This window comes from Equus caballus, chromosome 23 (assembly GCF_041296265.1).
Source record: "Equus caballus isolate H_3958 breed thoroughbred chromosome 23, TB-T2T, whole genome shotgun sequence".
NCBI lineage: Eukaryota > Metazoa > Chordata > Mammalia > Perissodactyla > Equidae > Equus > Equus caballus.
The window spans coordinates 51,938,460-51,956,753 of record NC_091706.1 but is presented as its reverse complement, the minus strand read 5'-3'; the positions used below and the strand labels follow the sequence as shown (position 1 = coordinate 51,956,753).

At 43.2% G+C, this 18,294-nt stretch overlaps 1 protein-coding gene across 5 annotated transcripts in view; it reads left to right on the top strand.

Moving 5' to 3' along the window:
- SLC24A2 (solute carrier family 24 member 2) overlaps positions 1 to 18,294 on the top strand; it is a 244,875-nt gene that overhangs the window by 208,644 nt on the left and 17,937 nt on the right. For all 5 annotated transcript variants that reach the window (XM_070248273.1, XM_070248274.1, XM_070248272.1 and 2 more), the window contains 2 exons: positions 8,017 to 8,157; positions 16,311 to 16,400. In XM_070248273.1, coding sequence (XP_070104374.1) covers positions 8,017 to 8,157; positions 16,311 to 16,400 — 231 coding nt within the window. The remainder of the gene's footprint in view (positions 1 to 8,016; positions 8,158 to 16,310; positions 16,401 to 18,294) is intronic.

Sequence of the window (18,294 nt, the reverse complement as noted above, 5' to 3'; positions counted from 1 at the left end):
TAATGTTGAAAAATAACATTCTGGAGCGAGAGTGGATTCTTTCTCTATTAATCCCCTCTCCAACAGTCCCTTCATTGGGTAAGGCACTTTCAAGAGTTCTTCACTTCCTCGGAGCCTCCCACACATACACCGTACGAGCACACAGACCTTTTCACTAGTTCCCAAGGAAACCTAATTGGAAAAGTAAAACATGCCACTTTTGTCAAAGAGAGTATTTTTTTTAATGCTTCAATAATGAAAGAGGACAGAGGTAGGAGGAGAAGCAGATAGTCCCTGTTTAAAGACCATGCTGTTTTGTTGTGCATATTCTTCCCCTGAGGTTCTATTGGCCTTTGAACCCTGAATGCTAGAGTCTGGAAATAACCCACCTCGTATTGCAGTTCTTGCTAAAGTTAGACTCAAGGAAGTTTATTGTTGTGAAGGCCTTAATCCATCTTCAACAATGCCCCCTAGATAGTCATTTTAGAAGTGCCAGTGCAGACTATCGACAGTTATGGGAATCAGGGGTGACATCAAGCAATGAAATGCACATAAAAACTCAAGACTTCATTTTGGCCATTGGTGTACTTAGTTGTCACCTCCTCCTACGTCAAGCCTGGGCTAAATTTCTGTACTTTTTTTTAGACAGAGATGCTAAAGGACAAGCCTTTCTTCCTCACCTATATTCGAAGTCCTGACATTCATTGATGTCTTATCAGCACCCACATTTCATTTCTAAATTTGTGCCTGGGACCTTGGAGATATCAGCCAAGGAGGCAGAGGAGGAAGAGGGCATTGCAGTGGCCCCTCCTATGTATACAACCACAAATCTGCACTTCGTTTCCTTTTCAAAGCTGTCCTGGATGTTATAACAAAAATACCATAGACTGTGTGGTTTAAAAACCATGGAAATTTATTTCTCACAATTTTGGAGGCTGAGAAGCCAAGATCAAGTGTCTGTTGACAGCCCACTTCCTGGTTCTTATATGGCCATTTTTTCACTGTGGGCAGAAGGGGCAAGCTAGCTCTCTGGAGTCATTTTTATAAGGACACTAATCCCAATCACGAGGGCTCACCAGCATGACCTCATCACCTCCCAAAGACCCCACTTTTTAGTACTGTCACCTTGGGGGTTAGGATTTCAACATACAAATTTTGGGAGAACACAAATATTCAGCCCATAGCAGACTCAGAGAAAAGTAAAAGAATGCACCTAAAAATCAGATGCTTCTGATCAGCTTTTTCAAGGAATGTGGGCCATCCAAACCACCAGAAATTAGTTCTAGAATTAAGATAATCAAGCAAAAGAACGTCAATTACATGCCTAGTGTTTGCTGTAGCTAGAAGTTTTGTTTTAGTAGGTCAAATCTATTACAGAACAAAGATGGGGAGCCTGTGTTATTGCACATACTGCACGTTCACACCTATGTTTTAGGAGTGAGGAAGGGAGGCAGTGTGGTACGTGGGAAGAGCCTTGAGCTGGGAGTGACATGAGGGGTTACTCAGGCCCATCCTGGCACTATGATCTTCCTTAAGCAAATCATTTCATCTTAGGGTCCTCAAATGAGGGGTCTTAATGAATTAGGCCCCTTCCAGCTCTGAAATTCTGAGGCTCCTTCTCTTAGAGCCTAGAGCTCCTATTCTCAACTATTGCCCATGTCTAAGATGGCAGCTTATCTTTCGTGATCTGTCAGTATCCATATGACGAAATGAATGACAAGTTCTTGGACAAGAAGATAGTCCCACATTTATAACATTCTGGGGCACAAAGAAGCTCTGCCTCACAATGACATGGTTTTTAATGACTACTGGGGCCTAAAAGGCCATGAGGCGCAGCAGGACCAGAGGCCTTACAGATCGCCTGTAGTATGTGCTCTTTTGCTATTCCAGCATTTCCACTGACTTGCCTAAGGTCACACAGCTAGTCACAGAGATGAGATCAAGGGCAGAAGGCAAGAGGATTAACATTTATTGATCCCCTGGTCTCTACCAGACACTGGGCATCCTACAATGGCCTGAGAGTCACTATCCCCAGTCTATAGATGAATACCTCCCACATAGTCTAGATATTGCACATGTTTTATTAGCGCCTTTTTAAAAACTTTGTTGTGTGATCTTTTTAATATTTTTGATGCACCCACCCAACCTCACTTCTTAGGCTCAGTTTTTATGGATCTCTCTTCCCACTGTCAGACCCTCCAGGCCCTGTTGGTGGTTCCAAACACGCACCACACTCCTTGAGCTGTGCCTCATTTGGTCATTCATGTGGGCATCTATGTGGCTGAACAAGGTGAAGATATAAACTGATTTTTTTCCTGCAGATATAAATTATAGAGACAGTGGCAACAACAAATATGTTAAGGACCATTCTCTTTAAATAGAAGTTCAAATCACTTAAAGTCTTCACCTTCACCCAACTTGACCATGGCCCGGTATTTTAGAGTGAATGAACTACATTTTTACATGGATCTTTAAGCACTGGCCTTTTATTTTATCCAGCATCATGCCATACTGAAGGGCTCTCCAGTGGGAGAGGTGGCACTCCTCAGTTCTGAAGTGCGTGGTCCTTTTGTAGGGGAGAGAGAAGTAAGAACTTCACCTCCAGCCTAAACCCCCGCTGAGCTGAGATCTAGGCAGATCCAGGCGATCCTCTGGGATTGCTCCTTGTGAGCTGGAGATGAGATGTTATTACCGATCAATAAAACTGGACTTGAAGATGGCCTATTTTCAGATTTCTCCTGGGGTTTTTTTTATTCTCTGATAGAAGAGATTGCGTTAAAGTGGGCTCACCTTCGTACTGAAATCTTGCACAATGCCCTTCACAGACAAGAATAAGAAATTGAATTGCTTCCAAGAAATATTTTTCTGGCTGTAAAAGCAATCTCTGGACTGGCGAATCCAGCTCAGGCCCCTCCACTGAAGACCTGATGCTTATTCTGGGACAAACCATCCATAGCAAGCACAGGTGGAAACAATATAGGATGCACAATGTAAAGAAGCTGAACAAATTCCCATGAGACTAGGCCACAGACGGACAGGCCTCCCATCCACTAAATAAATAAGAATAAATTGATTGCTCCAGAGACCTCCCAATTGATACTAACCAATCCCTGGACCTGTTCTCTTCTATCTGTAGGAGTTCTGATGGCCAGACTTCCAGACCAAAACTTCAGTATTGACAAATGGATCCTAGAAGGTGGTTGTCCATTCGTCACAAGTTGTCACTTAGAATAACATTTCTCTCCCTCTCTCCTCTCTGTCTTTCTCTCCCTCTGATAAAGTTATCCCAAAAATTCTGTCAGAACACTGAGGAGTTTTATATTTAGGTCTGCCCCACCTTGTTTCACAAAGATTCAGGGCTGCTGACAAAAATACATCTGATGAAAAAGGATAAAATGAATAGTTTTGAGAAAAGTCAGCAAAGGATGGAAAGGAGTAAGATTGGAGTAAGGCGAGCACAGATTTCAGCACTGCGATTGCTGGATGGAGGTTATAGATTTGGCTCTGAACTCCCCAGTGCAAAGCAAAGAAAAAAATAGTATCATTTACCTGATTCACGGTATTTCTAAGATTTCTCTAAGTTTCTCAGAAGAAGCATGACTTTTCCTAGTGCTGAGATGTGAAAGATTTTTCTCCCTTGATTCCTCATAAAGAGGACACTGGATTAGTCAGGACAAGGTTTCACTGCGAGCAACCAAAAACCCAAAACAACAGTGGCTTGAGTATGATAGAATTTTATGTCTCTCTCAAGTCGGCGTGGGCAGTCCAGGGCTGGAATGACTCTTGATGGGTGTCAGAACTCAGATCCCTTTGTATCGTTCCTCCACCATGTGGTCCAAGATAGCTGTTCAAGCTCTGGCCAGAATGTCCACATTCCAGCCAGCAGGAAGGAGGAAGGAGTGATGAAGGAAATACCCCCACCCTTAAAGATACATCCCAGAAGTTGCAGAGGATACTTCCAATTACATCCCAGTGGCCAGAACTTAACCACATGGCCCCAGCTCTCTTCAAGGGAGGCTGAAAATGGAGTCCTTAGTCCAGGCCTAGGTAGAAGTGGGTTTTCTATCGTTAAAGCAGAAGGCGGGTATATTGGTTTGCTAGGGCTGCTCTAACAAAATACCACAGACTGGGGGGCTTAAACAACAGAAATTTGTTTCCTTGTGGTTCTGGAGACTGGAAGTCCAAGATCAAGGTGTGGGCAAGGGTGTTTTTCTCTGAGGCCTCTCTCCTTGGCTTGCAGATGGCTGCCGTCTCGCTGTGTCCTCACACGTCCTTCCTCTCTGCACATACATCCCTGGCATCTCTCTGTGAGTCCTAATCTCCTCTTCTTATAAGGACACCAGTCATGTTGAGTTAGGGCCCTGTCTCCAAATACAGTCACATTCTGAGGTCCTGGGGGTTGGGGTTTCAACATAGGGATTTAGAGAGGATGCAGTTCAATCCATAACAGGCAGAATCGATACTGGAGAACGAGAAGCTCTTGTCACATATGCTGCCAGCATCCCTGTAACTGGATAAATAATAAATTCTTTGGAGCTGTTTGTTCTGCCCCCTCTTTTAAATCCACGTCTCCTTGGAACCAAGAGTTTTAGAACCTGGTGCAGCGCTTTCCACCTGAGGGCGTGCAGTGAATGCCTGCAGGTGATGGTGGTCACCACCCAAGGACTCACGGCTCGAGCGGAGAGTGGAAGCCAGGATTCCTGATTCTCCACCGTCGACTCTTCCCACCACGCTGGGCTGACTCCCTCAAAGTCTAACAACCAGCACATCACTATGTGGGAACTTAGAGTCGTGTGTTTTAGTCCCAGATTTTCCATATCGGAGATTACAAAGCCCTAAAACGGTCATTGCCAGCCCCAGTTTTGCACAATTCTAGGATTTCTTCAGAGATCCCACACGTATCAATCTATTTTAAACCCTTGTATCAAAAGTCATTTGAGTTTTTTCTGGGTCATTCTGCATTGTTTTGTTTTCTGTGGACACTCCACGGCAGTTTTAGGAAGTAAGGATAGCTGTTGGAAGGTCAAAGCCAGGATGCCACAACACCAGGAAAAGTTGGAACATCAGGGCCCTAACTTCAGCAGCCTCTCCTCAGAGCTGAGAGTAATGACCGTGCCAGCAGCCCCAGCTGGGGCAAAGGCACCACAGGCCCCAGACTTGGAACTGTATTTTTCCCCCACTTTTCTAAGCAGCTTGCAAGCTGTCGCCCGTTGAACCAGAGTGAGATTGCACTTGGCAAGAAGACAAGGAGGACTGCCCCTAAAATATGCTGACAGCCTTGCTCCCAGGACGCCTCTTGAATCCACCCAGGGTGCTAGGCTCCCGTGCTTCTCTATAGCAGGACTCATTGCCGAGAGGCTATGAAGTCCCTGTGGAGAGCACTGTTTGTATAGCCTGGGACACAGTTTCTTCTCCTTGTCCATTTCTGCCCTAGCAACAGCCACCTCAAATGCAGCTTTTGGAAGCCGTACAATAGAGCTAATTGTTTGCATTGGATGGTAGTGTGTTTAGAGCTTATGCATCTAAACAGACAATTATTTTCTGCTCTTTGCTAGTGGCACTGCCTGCCTGGTGACTTCGGCAGATGGAAAAAGGAGCTAATCCATAGGTTATAAGCAGAAGGGTTATTGATGAAATGTCACCATCTGTTGGTATCATTAAAATGATATGAGTCATAAAGAGTTGCTTTTGTTTTTTCTCAGAAAAAGGTTAGCTTAGAGTTTAGAGAGGAGTTGCTGGCCTGCAGACGGCATTGGGGGACCAGACTGGGGAGGGGAATGTCAACTCTGGAACCAGGGGCAAGCCTTGATGGACTCATCAGATCAGCTTGATGGTCTTCAAGGACGTGCTGGAATCCTCTGCCTGAATAAAACCACCTGCTCACATGAGACGGCGTACAGATTAGGAGCAATGCAGAGTCTCAACTCTCTCATGGTCTTCCCTGTTTCTGAGGCATCTACCAGGTGGGGAGAGGAAAGTGATTCATTTGGGTTAAACAAGAAAGATCATATCTGGGAGGGAACAGTTAAAATGCATCTGTCTCCTTAATCCTCATTGGGCCCATTACACAGAGATTATTCATGTACTCAGCTGACACCCTGGGAGACTGGCGAGCCCACTGGGGAGTGACACTCTCTACATCTGCTCCATCTCCCGGGAGGAGATGGAGGTGGCTCAGAAGAGGAACCAGGGACAGCATGCCCAAGTGTCCATCAGGGACAAGAGCCCTCAGGATGGAGTAAAGAAAGCAGTGGATGGGCACTCACAGATTGTATAGCAAAGGAAACATCTTATGGTTTTGTGGACTTTCTCTATTGACTTCCTGTTTCCAATTTCATTTTCCATTTCTGCTCTAATTTTTATTTTTCCTTCTGCTCACTTTGAATTTAATTTGCTCTTTTTTTTCTAGTTTCCTAAGGTGGAAACATAGATTATTGATTTTAGATCTTCTTTTCCAACATATTGCCTAGCAAAAGGATGGAGAGCATGAGACGTATATTTAATGAGGATCCAGATGACCAAAATAAACTGTGCCAACTTCCTAATTCTGCCTTCCTACCTAATCCTCTTAATTCTCTCATATTTGCTGTTTATACAATCTTTTACCCACTGCCAAGGACATACGCCCAAAGAGAAAGAACCTGTTATTACCAACCTTTTTCAGTGTGGCTTAAGATTCCCTTTTTATTATTGTTATTTTTATTTTTATTTAAACTCCTCAAGAGAGAGTGTGGGTGACTGTGAAAACCACTGCAGATCCCTTTGCCAGGACTAGGGTTTAAATAATAAATAAATAAACAACACTGCCACGAGTCGGACCTCACATGCAGCCCTGCCTCTAGCTTCGTCCTTTCCCCCTACGCCAGCTGGCCCAAGTCTGCCCCACCTGCCACCTCCGTAGGGAGAGAGGTGCTGGTGGGAGCCAGCGCTGCTGCTGGAAATAGTGCATGATGCTGGAAGCAAGAGCCGCGGGGGCAGGAGCTTTATGAAGCCCATGCAGGTTATTTATATGGTCTCAAAAGGAAGCATCCTGGAAAAGGTCCTGTGGATATTTTTAGATCTGATGCTTTGGTCCTGCTGCTGCACTTTCGTTTTAAACAAGCAGGGAAGGGAGTGTTTGACGCTGTCTGCTGTGCTGTTTTGGAGGCTCAGAGGGCCCCTGTCACAGCTAATGGTCATCCTGACGGGCCCAGATCCGCCTTCTGTGTCTCCTAGCTCTGGGACTTCAGAAGCTGCTGACTTCGGTGGGCAGCAATTAAAACCCTGGCCGCTTGCTGCCAAGTCAGAGACTCTGAAGTTTACCCCCTGGCTCGGAGGCCCTGTGCAGTTGACACCCACAGGTTCAGTTTTGCTCTGCTTCCAGACTCTGCTTCTCTGAGAATGGGGCATATGTTTGCATAATAAGCCTTTGGCTGGAAGTAAAAGGGTTTAGAATTTAACAAGGTGATTAAGCAGGTTAAAAACACAACCACACAATAATCCATGAGCTTAGCTATTCCAGGGCCAGTGAAGGGAGTTGAGTATTGTTACTGAATTGTTTCTGTGGTTCCTCTCATTTGCCCACTCAAAATCAGTGCTCTAAAAAAAATGCTTTTATTAAAAATTTTTTTTTAATTAAAAAATAATTCTCCCCAAAGATTCTGAATCCTGTGGTTTTCTCCTCAAGGAGAAGGGAGAGAAGAAGGTGGGCACTGGATCTTGGGCTCTGCAGATATGGTTTCTCATAAAAAGTTCATGGATTGTAGCTGCGGTCCACTCCATTTGAACGAGCGGTTTATGAAAGTGAGAAGCTAGACGGTGTTCAGGGAGAGAAGAGAAATTTCTTAAATTCTCATGGCTGGGCAATGTATTGTTGGTTCCTGGACTTCAGACTGTGACAGGTGAGGTTCTCTTACAAACCCAAAAGTTACATGGATGAAGCTGCTGAGATCACCCACGAAAACTCCTAATGAGCCCCGGAGCTTCCCTCCTTGCTTTGCAGCCAGTGGACATTATTGTCCTTTTTGTTTATTTTCTCTCTCTCTCTTCCCATAATAGACCACAGAGACAGGTGAAGATGAGGAGGACCAGCCTCTCAGCCTGACCTGGCCTTCCGACACCCGCAAACAAGTCACATTCCTGATTGTTTTCCCCATCGTGTTTCCTCTCTGGATTACCTTGCCTGACGTCCGCAAACCTGTGAGTCAAGCATTTTTGAAATCGGTTCCTTATTAAAGGCAAAGTATGTAACAGTATGCATAGTTTGCTTCTATTTGTCTTAAAAGGAAAAGAGGGGTGACATATATACATGTGTATGCTTATAAGTGCCTGAAATTTCTCTGGACAGATACACAATAACAGTGATTGTTCAGTCTATCAAATTTACGTAACAAACCACCCCAAAATTTAGAGATGTGAATCAACAATGATTTTATTCTGCTCATGGATTCTGTGGATCCGGAGTTTGAAAAGGGCATGTTGGGTATGGCTTGTTTCTGCTCCACAATGTCTGGGGCCTCAGCCGGGAAGACCTGAATGACTGGGGGTGACTCACATGGCTGGGGCTGCAATTATCTGGAGGCTTCTTCACTGGTGTTTCTGGCACCTGGGCAGAGTTCATTGAAAGGCTGGGCTCAGCTGGGATTTTCTACTGGCGAATCTAAATGTAGCCTCTCCATGTGACTTGGGCTTCCTCACAGCATGGTGGCCTCAGGATAGTCTGGTGTCTTACATAAGAGATCAGGGCTCCAAGAGTGAGTGTTCCAGCAGCACAAGGCAGAAGCTGCATGGTCTTTGATGACCTAGTCTCAGAAGTCACACGGAATCCCTTCCACTGTACTCTACTGGTTAAAGCAGTCATGGTTCTATCTTGGGTAAAGGGGAGGAGACAGAAAGTTCACCTAGAATATATCAGGGTCATCTAGCATATGGCACTCTGGGTGGGAGGAGTGTCAAAGAATTTGCAATCATTTTATAAAACCACCACAGGGGTTGTCTCTGAGAAGGAGAGCTGAAGGCCTGAGGCAGGAGAGAGACTCACATTTTGTTGAATATTTGTCTCCATGGATTATTCATTCAACTCAAAAAATAAAGAAATTCATTCATGTAGTGTAAATGCCCACATGTCCGATCCCCTTCCTGTATCACTATCATTGCTATAATCAATATTAGAAGCTACCATTATTATGTACTGGGTGCTACAAACACAATACCATCGTACGAGGAGCAAAGTACCATCTGAACGTAGATCAGATCAAAAGAGCATCCCCTCCCAGTATTGTTGACCTGGGTTCTTGGGCCATTGCCCCAGTGGGTGAAAGAACTGATGAGAGAAGGAGAAATGGTTCTACCTTTTATTATGGTCCTACACACACATATTCATTCAACAAAAGTGTGTACCTACTGTGTATCAGACTCTACCGTAGGTATTTTCAATAAACTATATTGTAGAATCTTAGGGGGGAAAAAATATATATATATTCTATTATGTTATATTATACATACATAAAATATTATTATATTATAGCCATAAGTAGAAAGAAACCCAGGTACAAAGAAGTTAACTAACTCATGCCAGGTCACTTCCTAGAGAAGGTGGAAATCTGAAAACATCATTTCTAAAAGCATTTGGAATAGAATACTGTGGTAACATCCAGTATAAATTAGCATGTCTTCAAGAGCCCCCCTGAAAAGGACAGAAAAAAAATCCTCTCCCATTAGCCTGACCTATAAATAATCCAGCCTGGTGGAGAGCCATGTCTTGTCAAGGACTGGCCAGGAAAGGACCCCTTCATGTAAGGACTCCCAACGTTAGAAGTTCCCTAGTAAGGAGGCATGTAAAGGTGTGACTCACTTAAAGCAGTATTTAGGTTTCTCTACTCAGAGTGCAATTGCAGAGCATCTGCTCTGTGCAAAGGCCTGGCTTCCTGGAAACCCACAGCCAAATAGCTGGAATGTGTTCCGTTTTCTCTTGGCTCACATCACATTGACATTTCTAAGATGTGCGTGTTCACATGCACTTGCTCACTCGCTCTATTTCCGTTGCTCTGCTGTTTAGCCCAATGCTTTTGCTTGGCTTGGGAAGAAAATCAGGGAGACAGACAGACACGGTTTTCTAAGTCCCTTCAGCAGGCCTAGTGTGGTGTGGCCCAGAGTAGAGGGGGCTGATTGACTGATGAGAGGATGTCAGCCCACACTCCCTGAAGCAATCAGGAAAATGTGCAGGAATGGGAGGAAGATGCCAATAACTCAAGGCCCTGGGCACTCAGGGTTGGGTGGAACTCAGAGCGAGGGCTGGCAAAGTGCTCATCTTCTCTGTGATCTGAGCTGAAAGATGGAGGACGCTGTTAGAGAAGATCAAAGCTCTCAACCAGCAACTCCTGGACAACAAACAGGACTGCACCATGGCAATAGTTACCTGGATCGCAAAAGCTGCCCTGACTGATGCTATAATACCGAGGGGTATAAAGCAAACAAATGCACCAGACGTGATGCTCTCCTCTGCAATACTGTTGACTGGCTATTCACTGTGTGGAGCACCTTGAGAGCCAGCCCCTGCAGCCGGGGCTAAAGTAGCCACCGGGCTTTCCCCCATTGCACCCCCAAGTGACACCCCCTGGATGGACTCTGTCTTTTTCTGAGTATAGTGTTGCTGTCCCAAGCAGAAATGATACTCTCAGGTGGAACATTTGGTTGTTTTTAGATTTCCTCAGCAAATATTTATTGAACACCTATTATATGCCAAGTGTCAAGCTTGTGTCCTGAAACAGATATAAAGACACAGAAATCACAATTCCTATCTGTCAGGAGCTCTGAATGTAGTAGAGGAAACAAAGCATGCCCACACATAACTGCAGAGCAAGATGGCACAGCTGAATTAGTGAAAGGAGCCAGACTCGAACCCAAGCCTCCTGACTCCAGAGCATTTTCTTTAGACCACGTTCACTGCAGTGGTTTTTCCCACACAACTCAGGAGGTCTGCAACTTTGGGAAAGTCACTTCTCAACTCTGGACCTCATTTTTCCTCCTCTCTGAAATACAGGGTTGGAAGATCGATAGACTCCTTGCCAGCCATGACACTCTGTGATTAAGGAAAGCATAAAGAGATAACCTTCAATACGGTATTGCAAATTTAAGTTGGCCATACATCAGTTTATTCTCAAAGCTTACTGGTTTGGAGGATGAATTATATGGTTGTCCTTTGCATATATGAAATGCCAAATGAAAGAAACCGTGTCGGTTGATACAAAAGCCAGTAAGTGTCTTCTTGATCGTGTGAGCACAGAAGAATTTTATTAGGTTTGATCTTGTATTGGTTATCTTTTGCTGTGTAACGCAACACCCCAAAACTTAGTGGCTTGAAACAACAAGCATTTTTTCAGCCCATAATTCTATGAATTGGCCATTTGGGCTGGGCTCAGCTGGACAGTTCTGCTGCTCACCTATATGGCTGGGGACCTGTTGGCATGGGGGCATCTCAGCTGGAACAGCTTGTCTCTGCTCCACACGGTCTCTTATCCTTGAGCAGGCTAGCCTGAGCTTAGTCACACGAGGGCCAAGCTCCAAGAGCAGCAAGAATGGAAGCCACAAAGCCCTACGGGGATCTGGTTTGCAATCTTCCACCACATTCTATTGGTCAAAGCAAGTTAGAAGGCCAGCCCAGATTCAAAGGGTGGAGAAATAGACCTCACCCCTCAATGGGAGGAATTGCAGTGTTCTGGCCACTTTTGCAGTCTACCCCAGTCATGTACTATCACAAGGGCCTCTTGAAAAGATATCCAGGGAGAGGCGAGAGAGAGGAAAAATTATTAATTAATAGACAGTTGCTACTCCTTAGGGCCCGGTGGCAGCCCTGCCTCATCAGTAGTTTTTGAATTACCCGTGGAGATCAACCTCCCAAACCTTGACAATAATTACAAGAAAAACATGATTTTTAAAAAGGTATACATCTAGTTTCGGAGTAAATAGTACTCCCACTTGCTTTTATTTCCACCTCATTTATATGCAAATTATATGACAGTGTTTGTTGGATGATGCATACTTCCAGCTCAGATAATTAATGTGGGCTTCACTTTTATAGTTTTCTTAAATTAATGGCTTTGTTTTAAAAGTAAAAGAACTAAAATGTAAACCTTAATGAGGAACATGTCTTTGATGAAAATTGAAAATAATCAAGGAAATAAAGATCCAAAAAGTTATTTTCTCTCATGGCCTAGGATGAGTGTTCTTACAAAACAGGATTACATCTAATGAGATATCAGAATGTGCCCCATTAGAGCTAGGAAGGTCCCTGAGAACTCAGCAAGGTTTTCGCAATTTATGTCATGCACTGATTCCTTCACCAAGTATTTATTGTGTCTACTATGTACCAAGCACACTTCTAGCAAGGAGGAAGTGATTGCAACTCAGAGAGGTTTAGCGACTTGTCCAAGCACGCCCAGGTAGTAAGAGGCAAGCCCAAGACTCTAGGTTAGGTCTCCAAAGTCATTCACCTCCCTGAGTTTCAGTTTCCTCATCTCTTAAAAAAATCAAAATGACGGCAGGCCCAGTGGCGCAGCGGTTAAGTTCACATGTTCCCCTTCTCTGCGGCCCAGGGTTCACAGGTTCGGATCCCGGGTGCGGACATGGCACTGCTTGTCAAAAAGCCATGCTGTGGTAGGTGTCCCATATATTAAGTGGAGGAAGATGGGCTTGGATGTTAGCTCAGGGCCAGTCTTCCTCAGCAAAAAGAGGAGGATTGGCAGTAGTTAGCTCAGGGCTAATCTTCCTCAAAAACAAAAAAAAATGAAAATGAGAATCGTATTGTCTAATAACAACTCCCATTATTATCGGAGCACCTAGGATGTGCCAGGCACTCTACTAGATACTTTATGTGCATGAAATCCTCAGAACAACTATATATTGTTATTCTCCCCATTTTACAGATGAAGAAACTGAGGCTTCAAGAGAGTAGATAATTTCTCACATCACACATTGGTCATTGGTGAGCAGGGATTTCAATACCGATCATGTTAATCCAGAGACAACCCTTTTCATCTTTAAATAGGATTGTTTGGGGGACCTTTATTAAATGTGTATGCCCCAGAGCCTTGCAAAGAGTGGGCGCTCAGTGAGTATTTTTTGGATTTAAATCAGTAAGGATATGGCCAATTTGTGCAACCAGCTAACGTCCAGCAACATTTTTCAAGCCCAGAAAATATCACTCTGATGTACTAAAAGCTTCTAATGAGAACATTAGCTGTCAATTATACAAGTAAACCGTTACATTGGGAACAAAATGGCCGGCACGTGGACCCAATTTGTTTTTTGCTAATTAGTATGAGGCCCATCCCAGCAGATGTTGGGATGTGCCACCGTTGCTAACCATAAAGCAACATGTCAGACCTTGGCTTCAAGGGCTATTTCCTTCCTTCCAATGAGACTGGTAACTAAATAACTGTACAGATGCTGCTGGATAGTGATGTCTGGAATGAGACCATAGAGTCCAAATAAGGGGAACAGTCCAGAAAAAATGAAAGAAGAAGGAATTACCTGGGCTGTGAGATCGAAAATGGTGAGGTAGTTTGAGAGTTGGGGAACACTTAACCAAACTGCTGACAGATGAAGAGTTGATGCTTCCAAAGCAGAAACAACATGGTAGGTTGGGTGAGGCAGATGGCCATACATGCTAGTCTATATTTCCCTGATGTTCTTTACATTTTTTGACATTCAGAGCACAGGCTAATATGATGATGATGATGATCATTGTGTCTATAGCTGGGTATATTTTGAGCATTATTGGCCCTGTTTTTCTTTAGGAAACAGTCATTATATCCTAGATATTAGGAACACATGCTGCATAGTTAGGCAGACCTAGATGTGAATTTCATCTCTAGTTCAACATCTCTGTCCTCTGGGTACAGAGTAGGTGCCCAGTCTTTACCTACCCTTAGTTTATGATGAAGACCTGAAAATTCACAAGAAGAAATTATTTTTAACCTTTTCTCTCATTGAGCCCCTAATACACCATTAGGTACATTTAGATGTCCACTAATTTCTAATTGACTGAGACTCAATTAAGATTCTAATTGATTAATTTCTCTTGATTACAACTCATGAGCCTCAAATTTTGAATTAGAATGGTCTTTACTAATGTGTTGATTGGAACTTAGTTCCTTTAAATCCTTTGTCTAATTCCTTGCTTTCTACCTTTTGACTGGGAGTGTTCTGTGGTTCAGGGATGATATTTTTCAGACGAGAAATATGTTCAAATGACTTGATTCTGACTTGTGACATTATATCAATGAATGGACCTGCAAAGGTACAAAAAATAAAATAATAATTACATACTTAGTAAATGAGCTAACCTGGAAAGTGAGCAATCTATGAAATGAGGACTCTCCCAGGATATCCAGCATATGTGCCATTCTGTAAAGTAGGGAGACATCACTCCATTCCCCTCACAGGATGCTCAGAATCAGTCTAACAGACTGGTTGCTGCTCAGTCACATGTGGCCCCATACGACAAGAGGTGCCCTTCCGTTCCCTGTGACAGAGCATGGCCATAGGAGATGAAACCCTCATCTCTCTTAGGATCCTGAAGCAGTAACTTGTGACCAGAGGAAAAGAATGGGGATTCCACTCAGCAAAATGCCTTGCCTGGGAAAACTTGATTCTCAGCACTGGCCATTCCACGGCTCAGGGAATCTAGTCTCCAGAATCCAGCTGAACGTCTAGCTTTAAAGGAATTTGCTTTCAGAAGTGAATGTCTCAATCTCCACTTTGAAAAATTGATTAGTTTTTTTTTCCATAACCCACTAAAGTGCTCAGGTCCCCAGAAGGGGTCTGAGTCTTTGGCCAAAATATTTTCCTTCTAAGAAAGGGAAGGGGTGGGAGGAAGCATTTGAGAATAAGATTATGGCTGCTCACTACAGCCTGCTGCCTCCCCCAGTTTAATCAAGCCCAGTGGTCTTCCACTGCTAACCCCAGCTAACAAATGGCCCCAAAAAAGCAGCAATCATTAAAAGAAAATGGTTATTGTGAAATTTAACAGAACTATGAGAATGATAATGAAAACATATATTGAAAACTTGAAATTAGCAAAGAGACCATAAGCCTGGTTGGGAGCGATAGAGACTGTGTTCATCATTATAGATATTCAAAAGATTACTGTGTACAAGTTTATCTTTTCCTTTTAATGAAGCTCTCAAAAGCCACAGCGAGAAGTGTTCTAGGTGACTGCCCAAGGTCAGCCCTTCAGACAATTGAGATAGTTTTCCTCCAAATCAACTCCAGGATTCATTTCTCTGGACGAAATTGGATGGCATTATCAAAGCAAAACATGAGATTGTTTCTCAAAGTGGAAAGCTTAGAAATAAAAAGTGTTTGGCAATAATAGGTGAGAGGCTCTCTGAGAACATTCTGCTATCTGAGCATGTTTTAAAGGATCCCGATTTTGCAAAAAAGGCATCAACAGAACACCACTACAGTCCAGTGCAAGCCTTCATTTCCCTGAAGTGGGGTCAGGTAAGAAGCACTGTATTTTGAGCATCTAATTCTGACTGATATTCAAAGGAAACTTTAAAAGTGCTCACACTGTAAGCCTGCAGTTGCGCAAAATCCAGCGCTAGAGGCAGAATTGGACATAGTATAGTTAAGGGTGGAGAACAAGAGAGAAAACATTTCCAGGAGCATCTACACTGCCACCCCAGTGGAGAGCAGCGAGATGGGGCATCTCTGCCTGCGTTACTCCAATTAACATGGAGTTCATGGACTGGCCATCATCAGGGATCTATAGAAACCATGGCGATGGCTTCTTCTATGCGGCTTTTCCTGATAACTCATGGGACTTTAAGGTGAACCAATCTATTTTTGAAACTATTGGTCCTTCCTGTTTCTTGTTAAATGTAATTAATACCACAGGTTTTCTGGCATATGGAGTATTAGGATACATGGCTTGAAGCAACAGAAACTGATTCTGATGAACTTGAGCAGAAGGAAGAAAAGAGAGCAAGAGAGGGAGGGAGGATATGGAGTGCTTACGGGTTTGAAGGCTGAGAAACCAGGCCTTCAAAAGGGCAGGGGCAGAGGGCATCTGAACAGCCAGCAGCAGGAACAGACAGTTCTCTTCAAGTGACTTACATCTCAGGAACTACCTTTACGATGATTTGACTCCCAACCACTTTCATGTTCCCAAGAGAAAATCTTCCTGTCCCAGCTTGACCAGGGGCGGGTAAGGCCTTTTGATTGCTAATCCTACCACGGTCACAGGCAGCGTGGGAGGAGTAGCCACACTGGTGGCTTCAGCTTTGGGCTATCAGGTCCACCTCTGTTGATATCACTGACACTCTGGCCTCTTCCTGGTTCTCTTTCAGTCATCAAGGAAGTTTTTTCCCATCACATTCTTCGGCTCCATCACCTGGATTGCAGTATTCTCTTACTTGATGGTCTGGTGGGCACACCAGGTAAGATCTTGAAAGTGACACCATCTGCCTGGTTTTTCTCATGGTTGCCGAGCAGCTAATCAATGCGTTTGCTTTCTGAAACTATCACAACAGTATTGCGGCTGACAAGACAAGTTACGTATACCAGCACTAACGGAATTTACTCCACCTAACTTTCCCTTGTCTCCTGGCCTTTCCTTGTAGCATGGAATCAGATGGGCATAGCCCCGAACAGCCCTGTGGAGGAAGGCAAGCACTGCTTCTTGCCCTCTACAGCCAGAAACCAGGCCAACCCGGGCCTGGGAGGAATGTCAAGGTTCTGCCTGCCTCCATGGCATTTTCTTTCTCTTGGGCAGCCACTCACCTCATGTTCTCACCAGCCTTTCAAATGGGACTTAGGAAAACACCTGGAGACAAATGGTCTCTTCCTTGAGCAACAGTTTATAAAAATGATGATATATTTCACTTGTACCACATTTAACTTAATATCGATCATAATGCCCATCACAAGAATAAACTCTCAGGAATTGGTTGTTGTAACACATGAATGAAAGAATGAGGTGCAAAGATTTTGCGTTCTCAAAGAGAATAGTGGTAACCGTTATTGGTTGAATGTGTACCACGTGCCAGGCAATTCACATCCCTTTGTGCTTGTAATCTTGACAATAATCCTGCACATAGGAACAAATCCAATGAGGGAGGGACTGTTGCTGTCCACAGTTCACAGATAAAGGAGCTAAGCTCAGAGCTAATAAGAAAATTGCCCATTATACCTCAATTTAAAAAAAAGAAAGAAAAAAGAAAATTGTCTAAGATCATCTAAGTAATAAACAGCAGAGCTGAGATTCTAACCCAGAACTCTGCAACTCCAAAATTCATGCTTTTAATCTCTATTATAAACTACATAAATTCCAAACTGCCCACTCATATCCTTTGTTTAATATAGTCTTAAAATTATTACACTTCTTAACATAAATAAAATATAACGATTTTAAATAAGGAAATACACGCCAAAAACTTATGTGAGTAGATGTCTCAAAAAGTGTTGCTGGAATAATTAGATTTCTGTATGCCAAAATAAATGAACTTAGACCTTTACCTCACAGCGTACTCAAAAATTAACTCAAAGTGGATCATAGTTCTAAGTGGAAGAGCTAAAACTATCAAATGTCTAGAAGAAAACATAAAAAATCTACATGACCATGGATTAGGCAAAGAGTTCTATGATATAACAGCAAAGCATGATCCATAAAAGAAAAAAATTAATTAGACTTCATCAAAATTAAAACTTTTGCTCTTCAAAACACCATTAAAAAAATGAAAAGATAAACCACAGACTGAGAGAAAATATTTGCAAGTCATCTATATCTGATAGAGTACTTGTATCCAGGGTATATAAAAAGTCCTTAAAGCTCTATAAGAGAAAGCAAGCATCTACAAGCATCTTATTGTTTAAGATGGACAACAGATTTGAATAGATGCTTCACCAAAGAAAACATGCAAATGGCTAATAAGCACCAGAAAAGATGTTCAACATCATTATTCATCAGATAAGTTCAAATCAAAACCACAATGAGATACCACTTCACACTCACTAGGATGGATATAATCAAAAAGACAGACAATAGCACGTGCTGGAGAGGATGTGCAGGATTTGGAACCCTTATCTATTGCCGGTAAGAATGTAAAATAAAGCAGCCACTTTGGAAAACAGTTTGGCAGATCCACAAAATGTTAAGCATAGAGTTATCACATGATCCAGTGATTCCACTACCTATATACTTAAGAGAAATTAAAACATCTACGAAAAAATGTATACACAAATGCTCACACAGCGCTATTCATAATTGCCAAAAAGTAGAAACAACTCAAATGTCCATCAACTGATGAGTGGATAAACAAAATGTGGTATATC